Source organism: Canis lupus, chromosome 4 (assembly GCF_048164855.1).
Source record: "Canis lupus baileyi chromosome 4, mCanLup2.hap1, whole genome shotgun sequence".
NCBI classification, from domain to species: Eukaryota; Metazoa; Chordata; class Mammalia; order Carnivora; family Canidae; genus Canis; species Canis lupus.
Genome location: NC_132841.1, coordinates 27551093 through 27575199, shown reverse-complemented (window position 1 = coordinate 27575199; position 24107 = coordinate 27551093). Strand labels below are relative to the sequence as shown.

The following is a 24107-nucleotide window of genomic DNA, read 5'->3' as shown; positions in this document are numbered from 1 at the left end:
GTTTTCCTTTTAACCACTCTGTTATTACATTTTACAGATAACAAAACTGAAGCACAAAAATGACAAATAACTTTCCAGGGTCACACAGCTTCTGAGAGGTGAAGCCAGCATTACATCCACCGCCTGACTCAGTCTTATCCATGTCCAGGCCAGCAGCAGTTCGTCCAGTACTTGTCCTTGTGCTGCTTCTGTGCCTCAGGGCACATCTGAGCTCTGGTGGAGGATACCTTCATTCTCCTTAGGGTCTGAATCCTTCTCGGTAACATTCCTAGTCTCCTTTGCTGTTGGAATGTTCTATCACTTTGGGTGTTTCACCAGTATTTCAATGAGGAAAGTGAATCTTGCCTCATCCATGAGCAGCTATCATCTGAACTCTGAAGTCCTCATGGAATTCTTTTTTTCCTTTTTTTTAAAGATTTTATTTACTTATTTATGAGAGACACACACAGAGAGAGAGGCAAAGACACAGGGAGAGGGAGAAGCAGGCTCCCTGCGGAGAGCCTGATGCAGAACTCAATCCCAGGACCCAGGGGTCACAACCTGAGCCAATTTGGGCAGCTGCTCAACCACTGAGCCACCCAGGTGTCCCAGAAGTTCTCATGGAATTCTTTGCATATGAACTTGATCTTAATGACTGTGCTTATTTTACGGTTAAGAAGATCAAAGCCTAGACTGAGTAGTCAACCCCTGAGACAAAGAACTAGTGATGGCTACACAGGATGAGAGAACTCATCCTTACCTGGTTTATTCCCCACTACATTTTGCCAGGTAAACTATCTGAGAAAATGCTGGGGTGAAATGCAGCTGTGTTTCCTAACCGACTCCCCAAAGTCCATACGCCCTCAGAAGCCACAGGCAAACTCTGGTTTCATTTCATTTTGCCTGCTTGATTTCTTCTTACCCTGGAAAATGGAACATAGACTCTTACTTGAGATTTTTCTCAAATTAGTCTGGGTGACAAGTGTCTTTTTGAGCTCTTTTATTTGACACCCTATTAATATTTTTAAACTCCCATTGTTTTGTTCCTGACAGGTCTGTTATGTTTCAGGTGTGAGACAAATGTATACATAGAGGGAAACTTCTCTAATATGCTATATTTGCCTCAGAGGGAAACTTTTCTAATATGCTATACTGAGATCACTTAAAAAAATAAAACCAAAAGTGTACGTACCAGGACATCCTCCTCCTCATTATTTTATCTGACATATTTAATTGATAGAGACTTCTGAGTTAGATTATCATCAAAGCACGTAATAAAATAAATTGGTGACATGTGGCCTTAATGACACTCTCGGCATCCCTTTCCAATGCCGAAGGAAGTTTTACCATTTTGGGGAAGGCGGCATCCTGGCAGAGGCTGACAGGACCTCAGAGGTAGTCGTACTTGGATTAGCAGCCTGGGCAGGCTGCATTTTGTGTCACAAGTCCAAAGTCTCTCAGTAGACATGTGGGACTTAAGGAGGGGAAGCAGTATTTGCATCCCTACTAACACCAATTATGGTAAATACCAGCCATTTAGACTTCAGCCCTTTAATGAAAGTTCCCTGAATTGGTTTTTAAAAGTCAGACTCTCCTGGAAGAACCAAGTAGGAGAGAGAAGAATGGAATAATTGAGGCTGCTGTCTTTTCACTTCCCACATAAAATTATTTGAAAAGAAAGGCCAAAACTTTAAACAGGAGATACCAAGGAAAGTTGTAATTTGGATGTCTGTTGTCGTGACTTTAGGGTGTTTGCTTAAAGGACTTTTTTCCCCCAACTCTCTCCCCAGACATACTTCAATGACAATATCCTTACCCTCATCCGGACCCTGGTGACCGGAGGGGCCACACCAGAGCTGGAGGCTCTGATTGCTGAGGAGAATGCACTTCGAGGGGGCTACAGCACCCCCCAGACGCTGGCCAATAGGGACCGCTGCCGTGTGGCCCAGTTAGCGCTACTGGATGGGCCCTTTGCGGACTTGGGGGTAAGTCCATGGAGCAGAACCCGCTGGTTAGGAATAGCTTGGCCTGAGTGAACTGGGTGCCGGACAGTGAGGAGCTAGGCACCTGTCTTTTCTGTCTTCTGTGGTAAAATAACTATGATGTTTATGGTTTATTGCATAGCAGGCACTATGCTTTACCTAGTCATTCATTTTTATTCCAATGGCAATCCTTTGACATACTCTAAGGAAACTGAGGCTCAGAAAGACTGAGGATTGTCCCAATCAGGAATTTGCACCAGGAATGCTGGCTTCAGAGCCTGTGGACTTACTCCCCTGGGAAACTCCTACCATGAGCTAGGAGGCATCAGGTGATTAGAGCATGCAACCAAGGTGGGGATCCCCTTTCCACACAGTCTTGGCATGCCTCAGGGCTACTTCACCCGAAAGGCACGTTCATAGCACATGAGGAGCTTTTAAAAACCATTGATGGCCATGCCCAATTCCCGGGATTCTAAGTTTTTATATCTAGGTATGACTGTGGCCTTGGAAGTTTTTAAACACCACTGGTAGTTACATACATCTAGAGCCACTGGTCAAACAAATAGCATCTCATGTGGATCCTTTAATGTCCCTAATTCCAGATCTAGGCCCTCACATTTCTGAGGCTGGACCCAGTCACTCTTCCTCATGCTTTCCCTGCCACAGAGGGTATGACCAGTGCCTCCCTTTGGGCCCCATGCACCAGCTGGGTTCACGTACTTTAGCAAAAGTATGCACTCTTGACCCTTATTCATGGCCCTACCACCTCCACAGATCTGTTCAAGGGGTGGAGAGCCACAAGTCTTGGGAACCAATAAAGCTATTGCACAAACAGTAGTGTTGCCCAGGGAAAGGGTCACTGTCTCTATTTCTTCTGAAACCCTGATGTTGACTTGCACCATACTTTGGTGTGGTTATGGGCAAGTACCTTTGTTAGACTGGGTTTTTTTGAAAGGTGGCTTCCATAGCTAGTGTCCCCTTTCATCTATCATTGACTTATGCACTTATGCACTTTAAAAGGATAAAGACTTTAAATATCAGTAAGATTTGGCCCCATTTGTGTTTTGTCATACGATGCACATGTGGAAATTCCAATGACAGGAAGGACAAAGGCAGCCTCTTATTCCCAAAGAAGCCATTCTTCAGGGCCCTTCCTGTACTAACGCCCACCTGAATTCACCTGGCTGCATGAAACCAGCATTTCCAAGTGCACGGATTTGCTTTCACATTCCACATCAGGCCCCAGACCCTTGGAAGGTGACCGTGAACTGATTAGGGACTGTGAATCCCACTTATTCAGCCTGCAGCTCTCAGCCTCCTGGGGAAACACATTCTCTTCCACCAGTGCCATCTCTGAGGTCTGTAAATTGTGCTTTTCACACAGTCCTTTCCCTGAAAGAGTCTGTCACCATAGTACCTGGTGGGGTCTTTTCTCCTAGCAGTGATTTTAATTATCACTCGAGCAGTTTTGACAACACGGTCAGATCACAGTGATTACAGCCGAGCTGGGGCTAAACATAATCACCATTTCGCAAAGCTGGTTTCTTCTCAGCCAAACATGTATCTGAGACCTTCGGGCTTTACACCCTCACTTCAAATGAGGGAGAGTCACACTCTCTTTAGGGTTCTCATTGCTACAGATAGAAAACTGGAGAGAACCAGAGGAGAACCCCATCATTATCTGATCCCTGAAAATTACCAGTATTGGATGGAGGCAGTTAATCACAGTGACTTCTTTATCCTTGGTCCTTTGGAACAGACCCTCCAATTCAGGAGACCCCAAAACAAGCTTTCATGAGAAGGCTCTGTTCCCCCCTGGACCTCTACTTCCAGACAAATAAAAGTGTTGCTCTCTGTTCTTTTCTTGTCTCCCAGGATGGTGGTTGTTATGGTGATCTGTTCTGCAAAGCTCTGAAAACATATAATATGCTTTGTTTTGGAATTTACCGGCTGAGAGATGCTCACCTCAGCACCCCCAGCCAATGCACGAAGAGGTGAGTATATTTCCACGCTGCTAACCCAACCCAAATGCAGAGACAGAAATATCCTCTCCTATCCCCCACTGTACAGGCAGAGGTCCATGTATATGCTCTCAACATGCAAATGACTCTACCCACATTAAATCCAACACTGAGTTTGGAGGTCATGGGAGATGTTTTTCTTTAATTACCCATAGAAGCTGTAAAGAATTCAAGTTTTATAGATTAGTTGCTGAATAGGAGTGTCTCCTCTAAAATCCAGCTGCAGGGATTATTCTGTTGGTAGTAATAGATATTTCATATTGCTAGTGTTTAAGATAGATGGTTCCTTTGCCATATCCTAGATGCCCATATTTTTACTAAATATATTTTAATGGACTTACTTTTTATTTTTTTAATTTTTATTTATTTATGATAGTCACAGAGAGAGAGAGAGAGAGAGAGAGGCAGAGACACAGGCAGAGGGAGAAGCAGGCTCCATGCACCGGGAGCCCGACGTGGGATTCGATCCCGGGTCTCCAGGATCGCGCCCTGGGCCAAAGGCAGGCGCCAAACTGCTGCGCCATCCAGGGATCCCTGGACTTACTTTTTAAACTTTTATATATTTACTTTGAGAAAATCATGTATTATCACCTTAAGCAGAAAAAAATAGCAGTTTATGTGTACTAGTTATATTTTTCTAATTGCATTAAAATAAATTCATAGCAGCCGCAAATTAAAAGTGCATTATAGAATTACCAAAACCAGTGTGTTTGCATGATATACCTCAAGAAACAATGCTATAGAGTTGAATATTTCTCAGCTCTGTTTGCACATCAGAATCACCAGCTTTGTAAAAATATTCTTATTTCTCTGACTTAGTTGGTCTAGATTGAAAACATAGATAATTTTTTAATGCACAGAGATATAGGGTATAGCCAGAGTTGAGATGAATTGCTTTGAGAACCAGTGAGTTCTCAAAGTTTAGCGAGGCTGGAGAATCACTTGCACAGTTTGTCCAAACACAAATCACTGGACCCCACCCCCAGTGCATCTGACTCCATAGATCTAGAGTGAAGTTGCTTAAGAATTTGCATTTTAAGTTCCCAGGTGATGTTGGTATGTCTGGCTTAGGACCCACCTTGACATGTACTACTATGGAAGAAACAGTGATTTTTTTTTTTTTTTTAAGTGTCTGGTGTTAACCGGATGGAATTGGGAACAGTTAAAGGAAGGCTAGCATAGACAGAGGCAGGGAGGTCCTTTTTCTTCTTTCATTTAGAAAAATCCCCACCAGAGTTGATTTTCTAAATGGTAAAGAGTGAGAAAGGACTAAGAAGTGAGATCATGGGAAACAAAGACCCTGCGATATGTGTCTGGGATTGTTCAGAACACTCTAGAATGAAAGGTGCAGTACAGTCCATGAACCTCCTGCATGCATTTGGGCTACTCAGGATCAGAAGTGAACTTGATAGTGAATGGAAAGGGGCTCATAGGCCATAGGAAGCGCGGTTTTGTTCTCCCATCACCGGCACTAATTCTGCATCTCTGCCGGGGCTCGTGTCTGGCCTCCTGAACCGAGTATCAGCTTGGAAGATAATACTTAGGGCCTTGAACCAGCTAGAAGCCCATCTTCCAGGTCCTCTGCAAGACCAGAGGATCCTATAGGTTCAGAGACAGGTGAACTATGCCCGCAGTTATCCTCACCTGTGACCCCTTTGCTTTCCTGCCCAGGTATGTCATCACCAACCCCCCTTACGAGTTTGAGCTCGTGCCGACAGACCTGATCTTCTGCTTGATGCAGTTTGACCACAACGCCGGCCAGTCCCGGGCCAGCCTCTCCCATTCCTCCCACTCGTCCCAGTCCTCCAGCAAGAAGAGCTCCTCCGTGCACTCCATCCCGTCCACGGCAAACCGACAGAACCGACCCAAGTCCCGGGAGTCCCGAGACAAACAGAAGTACGTGCAGGAAGAGCGCCTCTGATATGTGTATCCACTGCCACCGTGTGTGAAACTGTATCCGCCACTCATGTTCCCCAGTGGGTGTTTCCAACAGTAACTTTCCCCCTTTGCCCCTGTAGTCTCCTCCCTTTTTTTTACACATATTTGCATATGTATGATAGTGTGCATGTGGTTGTCATTTTTATTTCACCACCATAAAACCCTTGAGCACAACAGCAAATAAGCAGAAGGACCAAAAGTTATTTATGATTCTAGGGGAAAAATAACCCAAAGGCATGCTCCAGACATAAATAGCTCACTGCAGGAAGGAGTTTGCAGAGTAGGAGAGAGCCCTTGTGATCGATGTCAGTTATGCAAAGCAAGTTTAGTTAATGTAGAAGAAAAGTTTGTTCTGATTTATCAGGATTATCAGGGTGCTCCGGGTTTTGGTTTTGTTATTGTTTTCCTTTCTTCCTTTCTTTTTTTTTTTTCTCATATATACATACACATGTATTTGAAACGAGCAACCAAAAAGCAACAAAAACATATCGATTGTTTTTCCACTCTCTGGGCTGAAGTCTCACAAAGCATTTAAAAGGCTTTTGCCATTTGCGTAGATGATTATTAAGCACCTGCTTTTATAACAGAACATGCGCAATTTTTTTTTTACTCACCAAGGCCTTTTTTGTCTCAGAGCTGGCTAGCTTCCTCTGGGAGTTCCTATGAACATTTCTACCCTTACTGTGGAGGAAAGAATAGTGTCCTATTCGTGGATGTATCAAATTCTAGTCATTTAATCTAAGTGAACAGAGGTTTGATTGCATATTAAATTGTTATTCTGTCTCCTTATGCCATATGACTAGCTATTTTTTTTCTTTCACTTTTGACATTTGGGATGAAAAGCCATATGTATCATAAATATCAGATGTAAGTCATTAAAAACTGCCTTCCTGGGACTTTTACATCTTTTAAAAGGTGAATTACTTACCTTATGTACAGAATAAATAATGCTCAGGAAAGAGCGAGTATTTTTCCATGCATTCTCAGGGGACCTTTTTAACTCCCCTTTGTTTGATTAGCTAGGGCCCCAATGCCAGGTAGGAGCAAGGGCTGGGGCCGTGGTAGAGTGTGAGGAAGATAAACCCAGCAGCAGAGCATGTTTTTCTAGGAGCCGACATGCTAAATAAATCAGAAGGTAGGGGGATCGAGCCACAGTTGACTCAACAAAGACAAAAGCCAGCTACCACCCCAAACTGCTGGCACAGCTGCATGGTGCTGGCTGTCCCAAAGCTGAGAGCTGGTGGAAAAATTCCTCCTCCCCAGTTTCTTGAACATAGCCAATTCACTTAGGAAGGCGAATGACAACTACGGCGAACCGCTCCTTGTCGTCACGGGGTGGGGAGAAGAAGCGTGCAACAGTAAGCCAAACACATTTTGGTACAATTATTTTTTTCTTCTGTTTTCCTTCTTCTTCTTCTTCTTCTTCTTCTTCTTCTTCTTCTTCTTCTTCTTCTTCTTCTTTTTTTAAGTTAGTAAGCATGAGAGGAAAGGTAGAAGAATCCCTTTTTCAATATCCAGTTGTCAGATGTCTTATGCATGCGAATCAGGCTTTAGGCAGTGCAGTAGTTCCTACAAATCGGCAGACTCCACCACAACCAAATTCTTGTGCTTGTGGACTAGCCCTGGGCTGGTGTATACCTATTTGAAATGTCTCCTTTAAAAAATTCTATCGAGCCGAATAGGGGTGGAGGGGAGGAGAAAGGTGCCACAGCTATACCATCTCTAAAAAGGTGTTTTTATGGTGAATGCTTTGAGTTTAGATTTCGGATCCCCTCTCCCCCCAAGCATGATAGTTTTGGAGGTTTGCTTGCTGTGTGAGTTGACAAGCACTTTTACTGACAGAGTGGTGAGGCTCAGTCTGAACCTCTGCCCCCCATACCAAAGACAGGGCAGTGCAGTATTCAGACCAGGAATGGGGTGGGGGAAAATGTATACATGTATATTAAAAAGCCCGATGAGTGGAAGAATTTTTTCAAATTATTTTTGTCCCTATATATCAATTTCTATATTATGTATAATTATCTATCTTTTTATATAGAACTATATATATCTCTATATATATACACACACATATATATGTATACTATATGTATATATGTGTGTGTGTGTATATATATATATATATATATACACACACATAGACCCCAGTTTGGGATCATGAAGAGCTTTTCATGCATTCTTTGCAAAGGAGGTTATCAAGTTGTGCCCATAGAACATTTATACCTATAAGAATGTGCCAGTTAAAGTGCTCAACAGGAAATATGACAGTTTAAAAGCATTGTAAAACTCACATAGCTTACTTCTCTCTCTAAAGTGCAACAAGGATGAATAGAATGGGCCAAGGTATGACAATTAATGGTTCTGCATGACCTAGCCACTGCTGGGGGTTTTCTTCTATAACGTTGTCCTTGTGAAAACTTTTGTGAAATTAAAAAAAAAGGAGTTACAAATTTTATTCTGTTATTGGTTTGTTTATTTTTATTTATATTGTTCTGTTTGTGGTTTTATTTAGTTTGTTTTGCTTTTTTTTTTTTTTCCTCCCCTTTTCCCTCCTCTTCCTTCCCTACTTCTCCTCCTTCCTTCACTTTCTAAATTGCTCAGCGCGATGAGGCTGTGCTGCTGCTACTGCTAGATCCCTTAGAGTTTGTTTTGGTGTTCTTGGTTTTGGGGTTGGGTAATTTGGGGGGAACTTCTCTCCATCTGGCTTGCCTTTAAATCTGCACGTGGCCTCCCTGCCCACCTTGGTACCTTGCTCCAAGTCCAAAAGCATTTTCCCATCAAGAAACCCAGCTTCCTCCACTCCCCCTCCCCATTACCACCACCCCAACCCAGTCCCCCATCAGTCTGTCCACATTTCTGTGTTTATCTTGGCAAGACCTACTAAATCAGAGTATGATGCCAGGTGATAAACTTTGCTGGAAAACATTTGCAGCCATTCCATTTGGCAAACCTGCTTCTCGGTTCATATTTTATCTTCCTTTTAATGTAGACCAGGAGGTTTATTAATGACAAAAGCATTGGTCTCCTTTATGTTTGATCAATAGGCCCCCAAATTAAAACTGTTCAGTTATGTGTCTCAACTCCTAGAGCAAGCCCGGTTATCCGGGGCCTCACGACTCAGGCTCTGCGTCATCCAAGTCTCTCCTGCCGCCTGCCTTTCAGGCATTTGTTACATCCCAACCAGAGATTGGGCAGATAGAGAGAAGTGATGCCAAAACGCGTTTTATATACAATCTGTCAGCAGCTCTGATGAGATGATGTTGTGACAGGAACAGGGTGGGAACAGACTGTGACATGAGATGAAACTTTGGGATTTTCCCGGGACTTTAGGCACACAACTGAGAGTTGACTGTAGCATTTGGCTAATGATACATTCAATGATGAAAAGGTAATCATTATGACCTCTATTCCATTAGCTGAAACTACTATGTTTTACTTGCCCTCAATAGAACAAAGTCTCCTCCCTTGTTTTCCATGTGACTCCAAACTTCCCCATTCCCCTTTCAGCCTCTTTTAGGAAGGAAGCACACAAAGTTCTCGCATTATGTCTCTCCCCTTCCTGCTCCCCTGAAAAAATAAAAGAATAGGAAGGAAATGGAAAGAGAAAGAAAAAAGAAGGAAAGAGAGAGAGAAAGCAAGAAAGAAAAAAGAGAAAGAAAGAAAGAAGAAAGAAAAAGAAAGAAGAAAGAAGTAGGTAAAGGTTGAGAGCAAAAGAATTATTTGAAGAGAAAGTATATGCATTTAAAAAGAGCAACAGCTAGAAACTCAATTATCTGTACCGTTCTAGAAGAGAAGCAATTTGTAAGCCATTCAATCCAATTTGCTTTAGGTTTTGAAAGGGCTGAACCTTAAGTAAGTGGGTAGACCAGGAGGTGTAGTGAAGCCTTCTCAGCCTCAACAACTTGCTCGGATGATCGTAAAATCATCAACATCCCTAAGGACTGCTACCCAGGGGCCTTCCTGAAGCCAGTTCAAATGGATAAAGAGAAAGCTGGACCCTTGGACATAGAGTCCTACCACAACTGGGAGAAGTTTCAAATTCCGTATGAATATTACAGGTTGTGACCCGGAACCTTATAATAAATGCCCAGTAAATCTTTTGAAATATCTTGAACTTAAATATTTTCAGACCTTTCATCATGTTATCAATTATCTTTACTCCCTTGGCTTATCTTTAAAAAAGATCCAAGAGTGCCTCTAGGTGCTTCCCTATGCTGCTGTGCCATTGGCGCTCTCTCGAGCTAGGCTCAGGGCTCCTTAGAAGTCCGGTGAGACGGAGGTACAGACTGTGCCTCCCTCCAGCATTGTCAAGATCTCAGATGACCAGAAAAAACCTTTGACTGGATCTTCTTCAGCATGGGAAAAGCCTAAAGGTGTGTGCATCCCAACAGAGACAATTAAATCAACCTGACAGGTTCCTATAGCAACAGGCTCCTGAAGGATAAAGAGGAAAGTATGGAAACTTCAGGGCAAGACAGGGTAAAAATCAGTGTCTCAGCCAGCTTCTTTAACCCATCCCTGCTTTGTCATAACACGACGAAGAAGCGGCTGTGGGCACCTGTCACTAAGCCGGTGGCCTGTCTCCCACCAGGAGATGGCACCTATTGTAAAGGGAGGTGAGAGGGATTATCCCCTGCCACCCGAAAGGAAAGAGTGAAGAGTCTGTCCTCGGGGTGTCAGCTGGGCAAAGGCCCCAGAAAAGGCCCAGAGCAGGGGGCAGTTTGCTCTGCCCAGCGAATGGCAGCATTAGACTTTCGGTTAAAAGAGGCAAATTGAGTCATGATGGACGATTGCAAATAAGTGTCAGTTTTCATAAATGGAAGCTGCTTTGCTGCTGGTGCGAATGGTTTTTATGTCTATGAAATAGCCGTCCGTTGCCCACGGAGGGGGAAGACGGCAGTATGCACGGGTGGGGTCCCTCTGGGGGCCTTGGGGTCTGCTGGGCAGAGGGCCAACGCCAGACTGCGTCCCAGAAAGGTGAGCTGGGAAAGCAGACAGCATTACCTTTGCAGGCTCCAGCTCCTGGTTGGGGCTTCCTGTCCTCAGCTGTTGTCTCTCCAAATGGAACCTTCATTCTCTAAACCTCAGCTTGTGGGACAGCAGGAGGAGGGCCAATTATTCCAAATACCATTGCTGTATTCTCGCCTCTCCTTTAATGCACTCTTCTCTGGGGAGCAGTTCGGTGAAAAGGCTGAATCCCACAGTACTGACAAGCCACAGAGCCAGCGGAGAGGCTCAGTTTTCACAGCGCAGCCTGTTTCCCTGCTTGCAGGTGCCCAGGCAGCCAGGACAGCCCAGGTCTGGGGTCGTCCCCCCCACCCCCAGCCCCACTCCTCCAGGCTCCTCGTGGCTTGGGGAAGTCCTAGCTCTTATCCTGGGCCCTTCTATCTCAGGAATGGAAGTAGCGATGGAAGACGCAGAGGGCCCATGGGTGGGGTAGGGCACCTGTTGAGCACAAAGCCGTTATCTATATCTGTATCTGTAAGGATACAGGCCCCACAGCAGGGTAGCCACCCTGGACCCCTCAGAAAGAATGCAGGGCCACCCCTTTCTCTCCTTTCCTTCCAATGCAGATAACCCAAGCAAATCCTCCTGGGTCATCTCTAATGCCAAGCTCCCCGTTCTGCAGGCCAGCACCCCGGTTTATGTTCCTTAGATCTCAGTGTGCAGCCACACGTAGCCCTCGGGTACAGAGAGTGCTCGTGTAAATGCTAAGGTCATAGGACAGGCTAACACCCAGCGCTTCCTTAGCGCCAGACTCCTGCCAGCACTTTACCTACTCATTCAGTCCTCCCCCAGCTCTGCCGAATGGGGCAGCTTGCACCTCTGTTCCAAGGAATCTGCAGGACAGATTTGTTCAGAGCCACCGGCCAGAAAGTGGCAGAGTGGCTTTTGAAAGTGCGGGCACTTCTGCACCTGGGCCTGGGCCTGTGCTCAGCGCTGCACCTGCTTGAGCACCTTCCCTTCAGGTGACAGCGGGAGGAAGATCTGCCCACGAGCCCATTTGACAGAAGATCCGTAGCTGCGATTGGTTAGGTAGTGGCCTGCTGGGAGCCAGCCGCCACCAGACAAGTCCCCAGATCCACCTCCCCCTCCAGGCCACTGCCCCCATTGGCAGCCCCCAGCTCCCTGTGGGCCAGTGCCGCACAGCTCGGGGCCTGGCCAGGCTCCATCCGTGCCCCCCACCCCCCCGGGCAGTGCCAGGTCCCTCAGAGGCATCTTGCGCTCCACGTCCAGGTTGCATCTCACCCTACCAGTCACTTGCCAGAGACCACAAAGCCTCCCCTCCCGAATCCGGGGGGTCACACACGACCCCCATTGGAGCGGTTTTCCTCTGGCGGCAAGGAGGCCCTCACAGCCAGATCCCCCGGCCTTCCCATCTTCGGGACAAAAACGAAGCTCCTGGAAATCTCTTTCTGGCCTGTGGCATGAGGTGGGGAGAGGAGATAAACTCAGGGATCTGGATTTTTTTCTGGACCACTTCAGCATCCATTTGAATCCCTTCCCTGAGTGTTCTTCCTCATGGCCCATGGGGTGGCCTCCCATTGGCCCAGTTTCTTCTTTGGAAGGCGAGATTCATAAACCCAAGTGTCTTCATCATACCCCGCACACTCTCTGTTGAAACAAGTGGCTGACGACCGTTAAAGTGTGCATTCCTCTGATGGCCTTTGGGAGAATCTCTCCGTGAAATACCTCTGCCCCTGGATATTTTACCGGAGTGCTCAGAGCATTAACATATTTCCACGTCCTCGACATCCTACCCAACCAAGTCTCCAACAACATATATATTCATATCTGACCAGGCGCCCAAATTAAAAAGCTTGTTCCTCAGGCGTAACGAGAACCTCAGCTCATCACCAGGATGTGCTTGAACACAGCTCCTTCTTGTGTGGAGCTGAATGGCCAAGACACAGGTGCTACTCTGCATAGATTTTCTTCTATGGCAAGAAGCATAGAAGGAAAGAGAGAACGAAGCTTAAACGGGGAAATAATGCTCTCTTTCTTACCGACAGCAGAAGGAAATTGATATTCTCTCTGCTGCGAAAGGTCAAAATGCCAACTTCGAATTGAACTGTAAAGACTAAATTCTGAACAATTATTCTCTGCAGCAGTTGTAAAAATTTCAGCAAATTGCAGCTGTCTTAGGTCTTTCGCCCAAAAGACCTACCCGTTTCCATCAGCGGAGTTCAGTTTCCTTTCCAACCTGGCATGTCCAACCTAGCACTAAATCCCTTTGCACAATCAGTCCCCACAGGGGCACAGCCAAAACCCAGGGCAGCTAAGGCAAACAGCACAGATGCCTGGTTCAGCTCTTCTGAAAATCATCCTTACACATAAACCATTGGAAAAAGTCGTAGTTTGAAATTGTTTCAGCGGCCTGGCAATGCTTTTAAAACATGATAACCATCACACGCTACTCCTCTCTGAAAGGTTAGTTTAATCGTAGATCACAAAAAATTGGTTTCCACAAATGCATAATGGTTCATCTATGTCACACTTGAACTAAATGGTTTTTTAAATGGAGCTGAAATTATTTTGATGTGTACACAGTCCTGGATTTCTATACAACCTTTTTTAACCAGTCCATCAGGAGCCTTGCCTCTAAAGCCTCATTAATAATTCAGATGTGCTGATGACTTTAAAAGATCTATGGAATTGAAGCTTAGGAAAAAAAAAAAAACTCCGCTTGACAAAAAGATAAATGAATGTAGAAAGAAGCTGTATGAGTCTGGCAAGCTGTAGATCATCTCAGAACAGATTGTAACTTTATCATTCTGTCAGGGGGAATAATTTAAAGCACTTAATCAGTTAGCTTCACTGTGAGGATGTAGCATTATGAATTCCTATCGTCCAATCTGTTCAAATCAAAGTGAACTTAATTATAATAGGTGAGAGAGCCAGAGCAGGAGAAAGGGGAGTGGAGAATGATCCGAGAGACAGTAGTGTCCTGGGTGTAAACTGAGCTGCTGAACAAAGGGTAGTGGGCCAGCAGCTCTCACCAAGGACACCCCAGCTCCCCCGACGGTGTTTAGGCTGAGGGCTCAGACTTGACACGGCAACGGAGTACGCCTCGAGGAGACACAAGCAGAGCGGTTGTGAAGCTGATCGCAGATGCTGAATTTATAGATCATTAGCCTATCAGACAGACAGACAGACAGACGCGCGCGCGCGCGCACACACACACACACACACAAGCCAGGTGTCAAGCCAGGTGAGCAATTTTTGTGAACGTATCAGTCCAGGACCGCTGACAAGGCAGTTGTGACTTGTTCTGATAGCAGAAAAGAGGCCATTGTCTCTAGAGCAGTGGGTGTGCCTGGAAGCTTTTCCCCTTTTTCTCTCCTTTTCCTAAGCCACTAATACGATTCCCAAATTAGAATGTCCTATTTGCCCAGTCTATTCATGTCTGTATACGAGGCCGATTACCCAGAAAGTTTCAATCCTAGAAAAAAGGCAGGGGCAAGGCCTGAGCCCTGTAAAATAGCACTTAAGTGCAGAGAGGATGCTAGGCCCTTTCCTTGCCCCCCCTTAACTCACCCCCCCCCCCCAACGCTCTGACTCAGCCTTCTCTCTCAGGCAACTCTGTATTTAGGGTGGAAATGAAATGCCAAGACTTTGTCGAGCTCCCTTGTCAACAGCTTGGGTTATGATAGTCGGTTAAGATACTGCCACTGGGAATTCTTTTCATAACTTTCTACCAACACAGAGTTTTCTTTCTTGAAATAAAAACCATCTCAAAATCGTCTTAAAATATTGGTTACTGTTCTGATTTTTAGTCTCATTGCCCAGCAAAATCTGTGGGCTTAAGACCCTCAAAAATGGCTGCCAAAAAAAAAAAAAAGAAAAGAAAAGAAAGAAACAAAGAAACAAACAAAGAAAAACAAAGAAGAGTGGTATATTGAGATACAACCAAGTGTGTCTGTTATAAAAAAAAAAAAAAGAAAAAAAAAAAGCCAAGTACAGGTTGGGAGGAGGAGATCCTGCATAAGACGCTAGATCGCTGGCTCTGTGTCAGGGACAATGTCCCTCACGTTCCACTCAAATCAGTGAACACGCAAGTCTCTCTTCAGGCACAGTGTTCACACCTAATATTTGGTATATTCAGCATCTCCTTCCTACCAAAGCTTTCCAGGCCACTAAAGGAACCCCAGAGAGCATTGCTGGAGTTCCTCTTCCAACCACTCTTTGTTTTGAGAGGTCCACCTACGGGGCTTCCAAGGCCCATGGGTGCATTGGTCATCACTTGTCACAGGCAGCAGAGCTGCCCCAGGTCCTGTGGTTCTCCCTACACTGCACTATCTCTTAGCAACTATTCACTGTCAGCTTCTATCGATTACATTTTTGCTTTTTTTTTTTTTTCAATGAACTTTCCAAAGGCTTTACCCTAGGACTAATTAAGCTTCTCATTTCTCCTTCTTGTTCTCTATCCGTTTTGCCCTTTAGCAGAAAAGAAATGGTTTACAGATGAACCGGATAATGCCTATCCCAGAAACATTCAAATCAAGCCCATGAGTACCCACATGGCTAACCAGATCAACCAATATAAATCCACAAGCAGCTTGATTCCACCAATCAGAGAAGTTGAAGATGAATGTTGACTCCCAGGAGACCAGAACTATTTTTTTAAAGCCTGACAAACTTCATAAATGGTGATGTGACTTTTCTTCCTCTTACATGCTGAATCACTGGTGGAAACGTTAGGATAAGCGAGAATTGCAAGAAAAATAAAGTAGACAGATCTTTCTCTTTGTCTGCCTTGAATATTGCTTCCATGTATTTTGGAAAAGAAAATGATTTCATTTATAAATGAACGTACTAAAATAGTCATGTATAGCCTCTAGCATTTTAAATTATTTTTATTTATTAGAAAGAAAATATATTTTTTCTTTTTTTCTCATTGTCAGATATCTTCCCTATATCTCAACAATGCAAAATCAAAATGAGTAAGTGGCCAGACTCCTTAATGCGTATTTCTCTTCTTTTTCTCTTTTCCTTTGAGGAGAATGATGGTCACCACCACAGTTAATTGTAATGAAGGGAAATGGATTATTAAAACAATTTTAAAATGGTCCAATGATGTAAACATGTATTTTAGTAAATTCATAAAAGAAGACAAAAGGGGGCAGGTGAATTTCCTGGATGGGTGTGTATTTTAGCTACATCGACACCAGCTCTTAATAAATGGAAACTTATTTATTTTCTCAGTTGAAAGTCATATTTTTGTAGTTTTAGTTTTCATTCTGTTTTTCTCACCCTTTTGTTCGTATATTTAAAGGGAAGACCTTCTTGCAGCTTTTCTACAATTGCCAGATCAGGTTTATCCAGCCAACTAACGATGCCAGGAGGGTTGTGAGCACGCCTGGGACGTGAAAGTTGAGGACCAGATGCGCACAAGATACTGCTCTGTTTGTTGTTCTAATGGTGGGGACTCCTCCATGCTGTTATGCTTCTCATTTCCTATGTCCAAACCACCCACGCAAGCACAGTAATTTCAACTCTGTAAGGGTCTGGTGGACTTTTCTCCCCACTCCCCAGGTCTCAGAGCTTTTAGCCTGAAAGTTTGTAAACACCAGTGGATAGTTTCACTTAGCAATAGGATATGATAATGCATTCGTTCTTCTCACTGAGTTTTTGTTTAAAAGCCAGAAAATTTTCACGGTCAAGGAGACTACTTTTGCCCAGATTTTATTTTTTTCAGGCTTTCCTTTAGTTGCTGGGACAAAACACACAAACTTGCTGCAACGGTGTAAAACATAATAACGACAACAGCAAAACAATGAATGCCCTCAATACAGACTATTAGAAAAGTCCTTTGAAAATGACCAGCAGTGAAATCAAATGTCTCAGCCACTTCCAACTGTGCTTAAAGATTTTTCTAGCCATCAGACACAATTACCAAGTCTCAGAGCTCTGCTGTGGCTTGCATGCTCGGTGTACAGTCGTCCCGGCAACTGTTACGTTCCAAACGATTTAGCAAATCTTTCAACTTCAAAAATGATCAATCTTTTATACAGTCATCAGGGTCTATGGAGAAGCATGGATGTGATAGTGATTTTTCTTTTCTTTGAAAATGTAAACTGTGGACACTTGAAGAAACCAAACTTACCAAAATACCCCTCAAAGTCCCATGATATCTATTCCATTAATTCTTTAGGCCATGACCCTGTGGCACTTAGTATATTAGTGCAAATCAAATCAGAGCCACGCAATGAAATCACCATGAAAACATACGTCCACTAAATACTCCAATTACCAGTGTAGGCAAAATGAGCTTCCACCTCTGTCTACTTCCTGCAGAGCCAATGTAGTTGTGCTTCCGCCTTGTAGGCGCCGTCCTGAAGTGACTTGTCAGACTGTGGTTACCCTGTTGTCACATTTTGTAGAAGTAGCTCTATAAAAGTATTGTGAATATAATGTATGTCCAATTGGATTGTTTAAAAACTACTTATAACCAATCACTAGTCTACACAGCAGACTAAAATGACGTCAGCAGTCTATATTCAGGCTTATGAACATTTCCTGGTTTCCAACAGAAGTAAATCGGGTTTGTGGGGTGAATCCCTTGTTAGGATTTCACAACTTTCTTGAAAGCTAGGCCTTCTTCTACATAATGATTTTGCATTGGGGTCACCTTAGTACATTCACATCAATCCACGCTCTTCTTTCCTTCATGAACCCTGGTGGACTCTTCTTCACTCTTCTTCCCGATAACCATTTCCAAATTTGTTGGAACTGTTTAGTAACCTTGGCAGGCGATGGTGGCCACCTAAATGATCTTCCCTTAGATAAACAGTGTCCTGTGCCTCTCAAACCCATCTTTCCATACTAAGTCAGTCTGAAACAGAAGTATAAACTCCATGACCACCATGGCCAGAGATTTAAATCTAAACTTTTCTTTTTTCTTTTCTCTTTCCTCCTTTCCATTTCAGTATTGTTGATAGATAACTTCTTTTTTTCTTTTGATCAAACAACTAAGACGGTTTCCTATAACAAAGTGCTACTCCCAAAACTAATTGGCAGGAATCTATTTTCCTCTATGGGAGAGGACCGAGCTCATGCTGTTTTGATAACGAATTCAATAACAATTCAACAATAAATTGTTCTGAGACAGAAAATAAAAATAAGCTTTTTTTTTTTTGACGAAGTATGCAAAATGATTGGTTGGTAGCTCCTTTGGCAAAAACTGGTGCTGGGTAAGTTAAAAGTGATGTGAGAACAAGGTTGTAAGACCACAGAAAGGCTCAAGCCAATCCTAGAGCTTCCTGATTAGTTTCTATGTGTTGATCTCTCTGGCTGGGAAGAGGTCATCATTTTACCCCACTGTGATAGACCAGTACCCATATTTCTGACTAAATTAAACTTAAACCAATGATGGTCATCATTGGTACCATCTGTCTTGAAAGACTCTGATCTCCTATCCCATTTTAGGGTTCCAGGAAAGCCCTTATCCAAACTAAAGACTCTTGGGTGCTTTGGGAATCAAAGACTCATCAAGACAGTATTTAAAAATCAGAAAGCACCTATTTACAAAGACATCATCACCACCATAATCTTTCTTATTAAGAAAACTTTTACTTTTATCCAGGCAATTATATATTTCAAAATATCACCTTGAACCAATATAAAATACTTTACATATAAATGTGACTAAGGCATGTTGGGGAACACCCAGAGCTCTTTCCTTCCAAAGCTTGGGTTACCTTATGATGTATTTTGTACAAAATTTAATTGAAGACTTAAAACAACAGAGAATTAGAACTATTTGGTTAGGGTACAAAAAGGGGGAAACTGAAAAAGCAGAAGAAAATTGGGGATTATTTTCATGCTGAAAGTCAAAGAGTGCAACTTCCTTACTGGTGGTTTAATATGAGCATTCAAGAGGTATATCTGCAAATAACTAGCTATGCACTTTGAGAATGTTCCTGAAACCCTCGGAATCCCAAGGACCTCATTTGTAAATGAGAATGATTCACCTAAATGGTCCTAAGGTGTCTTTCAGATCTGGGAGGACATAAGCTAGGTTAGGAGTAGGGGCGTGGGAATAGTCATTGGAAGCAATCTTCTCCTGTGCTGGGATGATGGTTCTCTTGCTGCAGCATCCAAGTGATACTCCTGAGAGTGGTGTGCAGTTTCTGTCCTGGGCCCGTGAAAGCTAGGTTCATGCCTCTGCTTTGCACTTTGGAGTCTCCCTAGGTTCAAAATGCAATTTCAAAATTCAGGTTCTCTTGGGTCACATTGGGTCAGATTTTTCTGTGTGTTCCTATGGTGTACGTCTCCATCTCAGCCCTGTCTGCCCTTTTTCTTGGCTCCAAGCTCAGTTCCAGTCAATCCCTTCATCTCTAACCCAGATCTCCACTTTTCAATATGTAGTTAGAGTCTCCTGACTCCCAGATTCCTGACATTTTTCCTCATTTTTATTTCCACAGGTGGATCTGGGCTTTAGGAAGCAACTTGTCTAACTTCTCACTTCATTTCCTGTCCTGTTTATTTGATTTCCTTTCTTCCATTAGTACACTCTTTCTTCATTACTTACATTCCTATCTAATTTTGATCTATCATTCTTCATTTTCAATGAAAACCTCAGTAAAGAAAGAAAGGAAGGAAAGAACAAAAGGAGGAAGAGAGGTATGAAGAGGGAGAAAAAAAGAATACCAAACCAATTGATTTGAATGTGAGCCTACTGTTAGGAGACCAAGCAAATCCATTCAACTTGGACATAGTGTTCCATTGCAGAACCTGTCCATTATCTCTTCTGTCCCTGTAGTCTGCCTATTCTCTATCCTGTTCCTCTTTGTGGCTTTTGGAATGGTGGTAAAACAACTGTGGTCCTTCAAAGAGACTTTACTATTTAGGCCTTGCCTCAGCCTCTTTAAAAAGCAAAGGGAGCTGAGATTTCACTTATAACTTATCTGGCAAATTTCCTTTCTGCCCCTCCCCTACTCACTTTATGTTCCCAAAGTGCATTCATTTTTCTATCCAACAGAGATGATATGGCACTTTAATCCATGGTCATATAAAGTGGTGATACGACCTTTTGGGTTTATTAATGAGAGAGTAGTAATTAAAAACAATTTCCAGCCAGTTTGTATGAGCATGGCCATATTGTTTTCTTAAGTGAAGCCTGCTGTAGTTGCTTGTTGCCCATGCGATACCAGTTGTTCTTTTTATTTTTTTTAATTGCCATAAAATAAGACAGTTCAGAGGATACTTTTATCCTTAATTTTATTTCCCAAGGAACTACAGAGCCTAATTGGCCATTGCTCTGGCAAGCTCACTTGGAACACATGAGGGAAACGAGCCTGTGTGCCCTGACACAGCCACCTTTTAGCAGAACACCAGTTAGAGGCTGCATTATACCACAGCCTCATGTGGTTAGATTGAGGGGAAGAATGTTGAGTTAGACTCTCTATACCAAATCTTCCCTTTTTGCCTCATTTTTTGAGAAAGGACCTGAGACTTAAGTATGTAAAGAAAAGCCAAGCCAGGAATGCATCTAGGAGCTAGGAAGAAAGAACAAAAACAAAATGATATAAGCAGCAGTTTCAAGTACCATCATCCAGGTACAAGTATGTGGTGGCAAGAGTTAGTGCTTTGGGTGGAAAAGAAGGAGAGGTTGCATTGAATTATATCTGTTGGGAAGAATACAGAGTGATATAGTGCTTGATGGGCTTTGGAGGTATTTCAATGGGAAATAGATGGCTATAGAAAAATATAGAGAATGAAGGTTTTCCAGGAAGAGGCAACTTAATGGGCCATGGCTCATTGGTGGGAATGTGATTTCAATACATAAGGCCATTTTGTCTCTGGTGACACAATCCTGCAGGGGAGCTGAAGAAATCTAAGATGAGACCTTAGGAAATAAACCGTCTTAAGAGGCAAGCCAAGAGGTTGAGACTTGATTTAGAAAGCCATGGAAAGCCACTAAAAGTTTTAAACAGAGTGATGAAACCAGTGCCTGTGCATTTTTTAGGTTGAAAGTTTTGAGATGTCAGTTTCTCCTGGAAGTCATCAGGAGCGCATGTGCAAAGCTAGACGTTTTTCTTAGCAGCATGGAGTTCTCAAGGGTGCACTTTCCAAGTCTAAAATAGCATAGGAAGCACCTATCTTCCTCAGATACGTGTCATGGATCATACTTGTTATAGAAGTTTAGTTGTAAGGACTGGTGTGTGGATTAGGTGTTGGGGCAATGACTGGTTCTGGAAACTGCTCTTATGAAAGAAACAGTGACTATGGTCCCCAAGGGAAGAACCACGTGGAGGATTGGGAAAGAAGAAAGGAAGACAGGAAGGGGAGCCAGCAAATGCGGGCACCAGAGCAATGTTGTATTAGATTCATTCAGAGTAGAAGAAGCTGAGAGCTTTCCATAAGTGAAGGCCTTGCAGGCAAAAGGAGCGCACAAGTAGATCTGGGAAGAGGCTTCCAGCAATCCCTGTGGATTTGGAAGTCAGGCCCACAGAGGTACTTGTGAAGTACGGAGCGTGACTGAGTCTTCCAAAGGAGGAAGCATAGGTCGGGAAGGCCATCTGGCCTAAAAGACTCTTAGAAGGCTACAGCCATATTTATCGGTGCTAGAAGGAACACCGTAAGTAGATACTCTTGGTATAGGAGATCTAGGTTACTCCAGAACTAGGAAAATGTCAAGCAAGAGAGGGAAACTCTGAGAAAGAAAGGATGAGGCATTTATGAGGTTGGAGATGAAGGGTACCGGAGATGATGACTCCTCAGTAAAAGCACTCACTTGATAAGGGCAAGAACTTTGCTTATTTGTCTTTATCCCCCGGGCCTGTCATGAGTCCTGGCTCAGGCTGGGCAATCAGTTGGCTGCTATGTGTTGCTTTGGATGCCATGGGAAATGCAGGGTCGGCAGGACTTCTAGGCTACCGACATCTTCCTGGAGAAGGATTCAAAAGAGGTGCTGGGCCTCTTCTTTCCTCTACCTGTTCATGTCACCCCATTAGTCTTCCCCTACCCGCCCCCCAAACAATGCACACACTGGAAGCTTCAGTTTCAGCATTCTTAAAACAAATATGACAATCACTTTGCTTTGGTGGCTTTTCTGGACAGGCAGCAGGAGGAGAGAGGCTTTTTTTTGGCCCATTGAAAACAGACTCTAATTTCTAGGTAGATTTTAAGTTTAAAAAGTTTTCCTTTGGCCTGTTTATCCCCTTCTATCCAACAGAAGGACATCTGTGCTTCTTCTCCTCCACCCAGCTATTCAGTAGAACAGGGACAAACGTGACACCAAAGCTCTCCAGTGGGCCTGCCTTAGGAAGCATTACTGGGCTGGCTGTTCAGAATCGTAGATGAGAAAGTACACACGGCACTGACACACGCCTGCCAGAGCAAAGCAGAGCTTTCCTCACACGGGATTCAGGGTCAAAGTGAGAGGCAGCCAGCAGAGAAGGGATCCCTGCCAACAAGGTTGACAGAGCCCCACTTCCACGCTAAACCAAAGCCCTGCTGCCCCAGAGCGGCGTGTTCCCTTTCCCTTCCTTCCGCTAAGTACGGCTTGAGACACATTTGACCAGAACTGCAACATTTCAGACATAAACCAAACTCGGCCTGGAACTCCTAATTAAAAATGTTCCATTCCCAGGTGGCACAATCGCATCCTGCCTAAGACTTCTGGCCCACATCCCACCACCCAGATGCTGAAAAGAAACCTTTCCCCACTTTTACACCCAGACCTGCACTCGGTGTTTCTTCAGTGGACAAAGAAAAAAAAAAGTACACTTACACAGAGGTCAGCCTACATGTTCATGAAGGAAAAAGAGCGTGGCTTATTCATCCGTCTTTCAAACTTTTGATTGTCGGCATTCTGATTATGATTAATTACTCTGACTGACCAGGATGGGAGGGGAGGATAAATGCTGGTGCTCTGAAATGATCTACCCAACTCCGTCATCTGTAACAACCAGTGATAACTCTCTTGTCTTGTAAAAAGGGTTTGTACATAACTTGTACATGGTTTCATTTTGTATTTTTCGCAGATTAAAAATTTATGTATTTGTGTTCTAAAACAACGGGTGTTCTTTGTGTTTCTGTAGTACTCATGTCTTGCGGGGGGTGGGGTGGGGGTGGGGGCTTGAGGGGGGTGGGCGGTGGTGGTGGCAAGGTCCCTGCATCCCTGTAGGACAGCTGAGCTCTCTCTGATGAAGGCAAAGTTCATCAGAGACATGGGCTTGCCTTTCCATTGCCCTTCCAGCTCCAAGTGCAAATAGACCCCTACAGGTGCAAGGAGACCATCAGTGGGCACTAGCTCAAGTCTACAATGGACAGTGGATGAGAGAGAGAACTGCTGTCATTAGCTGTGGGGCCCGGGAACCCTTCAGGGCCACACCATGGCCAGAGGGACCACATGCTCCTGCAGAGGTCTCCTGCATGCAAGCCCCTAAGGACCTAGGCAGCCTTCAAACTGGCCCTTCGACAGCTGAATCCTTCTCTCCTCAGCCACCTGCTCCCAAGCTGGCTACACCTTTTTGACATCTGCACCGTGAAGTGATGTTCATTCCTCCTGCATTTCGATGATCCAAGCCCAGGACAACCTCCTGAAGTTTTGACTCATCTTGCCCGCACTCACCCCCAATAGGGCAGTAGATGGAACTTTGTCTCAAGACAGAAGAGACCTCTTAAAAATTAGCACTGTGGTTTCAGGGCCATGATTTAAATCTTCTTCAGAATCCTGTGAGTTTGAACTCATTGAGAGAGGCTGGACTCCCAAGGTTAAGGCTGGTCTAACTGGAGAAAGGGAAGGAGCTGAAGAGCCATCCAAATTATATCCACTTATGTATATCACGTATCAGCACTTAATGTATTCTAGGGATTATTTCATTGTTCATCAGTCAAATATCTACCAAATAGCTAGTATGTTCACATTCCTCTACTGGGAGCTGGGGATACAACAGTGAGTAACACCATGATCCTGGTCTCCAGTCTGGGAAGGTGTGGAATCAACAGATAAATAGGCAATAATCCTGTATTAAAAATTGATCAAGAGGGGTAAGCACGATATGCCATTGGGAACACATAAGAGGCACTCAGCCATTTGAAAAACAATCTACCAGTGGATTGCTACTTTCAAAACCAAATCCCTGTTCCACCTAAGCCAACACCAACCTAAACCAGAACTCATTCATGGGGTCAGGAAGAGCAGGTTTACCTATTAGGATGTGCCAGTTCCTGCCAG

At 43.9% G+C, this 24107-nt stretch overlaps 1 protein-coding gene across 20 annotated transcripts in view; it reads left to right on the top strand.

Annotated features, from left to right (window-relative positions):
* KCNMA1 (potassium calcium-activated channel subfamily M alpha 1) overlaps positions 1–22944 on the top strand; it is a 718149-nt gene extending 695205 nt beyond the window's left edge. For 6 of the 20 annotated variants that reach the window (XM_072823731.1, XM_072823735.1, XM_072823733.1 and 3 more), the window contains 4 exons: positions 1770–1964; positions 3837–3955; positions 5654–5878; positions 15365–22944. In XM_072823731.1, coding sequence (XP_072679832.1) covers positions 1770–1964; positions 3837–3955; positions 5654–5878; positions 15365–15389 — 564 coding nt within the window. In that variant the 3' untranslated portion in view covers positions 15390–22944. Of the gene's footprint in view, positions 1–1769; positions 1965–3836; positions 3956–5653; positions 8376–15364 lie in introns of those variants that run through there. The other 14 variants (XM_072823726.1, XM_072823725.1, XM_072823745.1 and 11 more) reach the window with 4 other exon arrangements.
* Positions 22945–24107: the final 1163 nt, after the last annotated feature.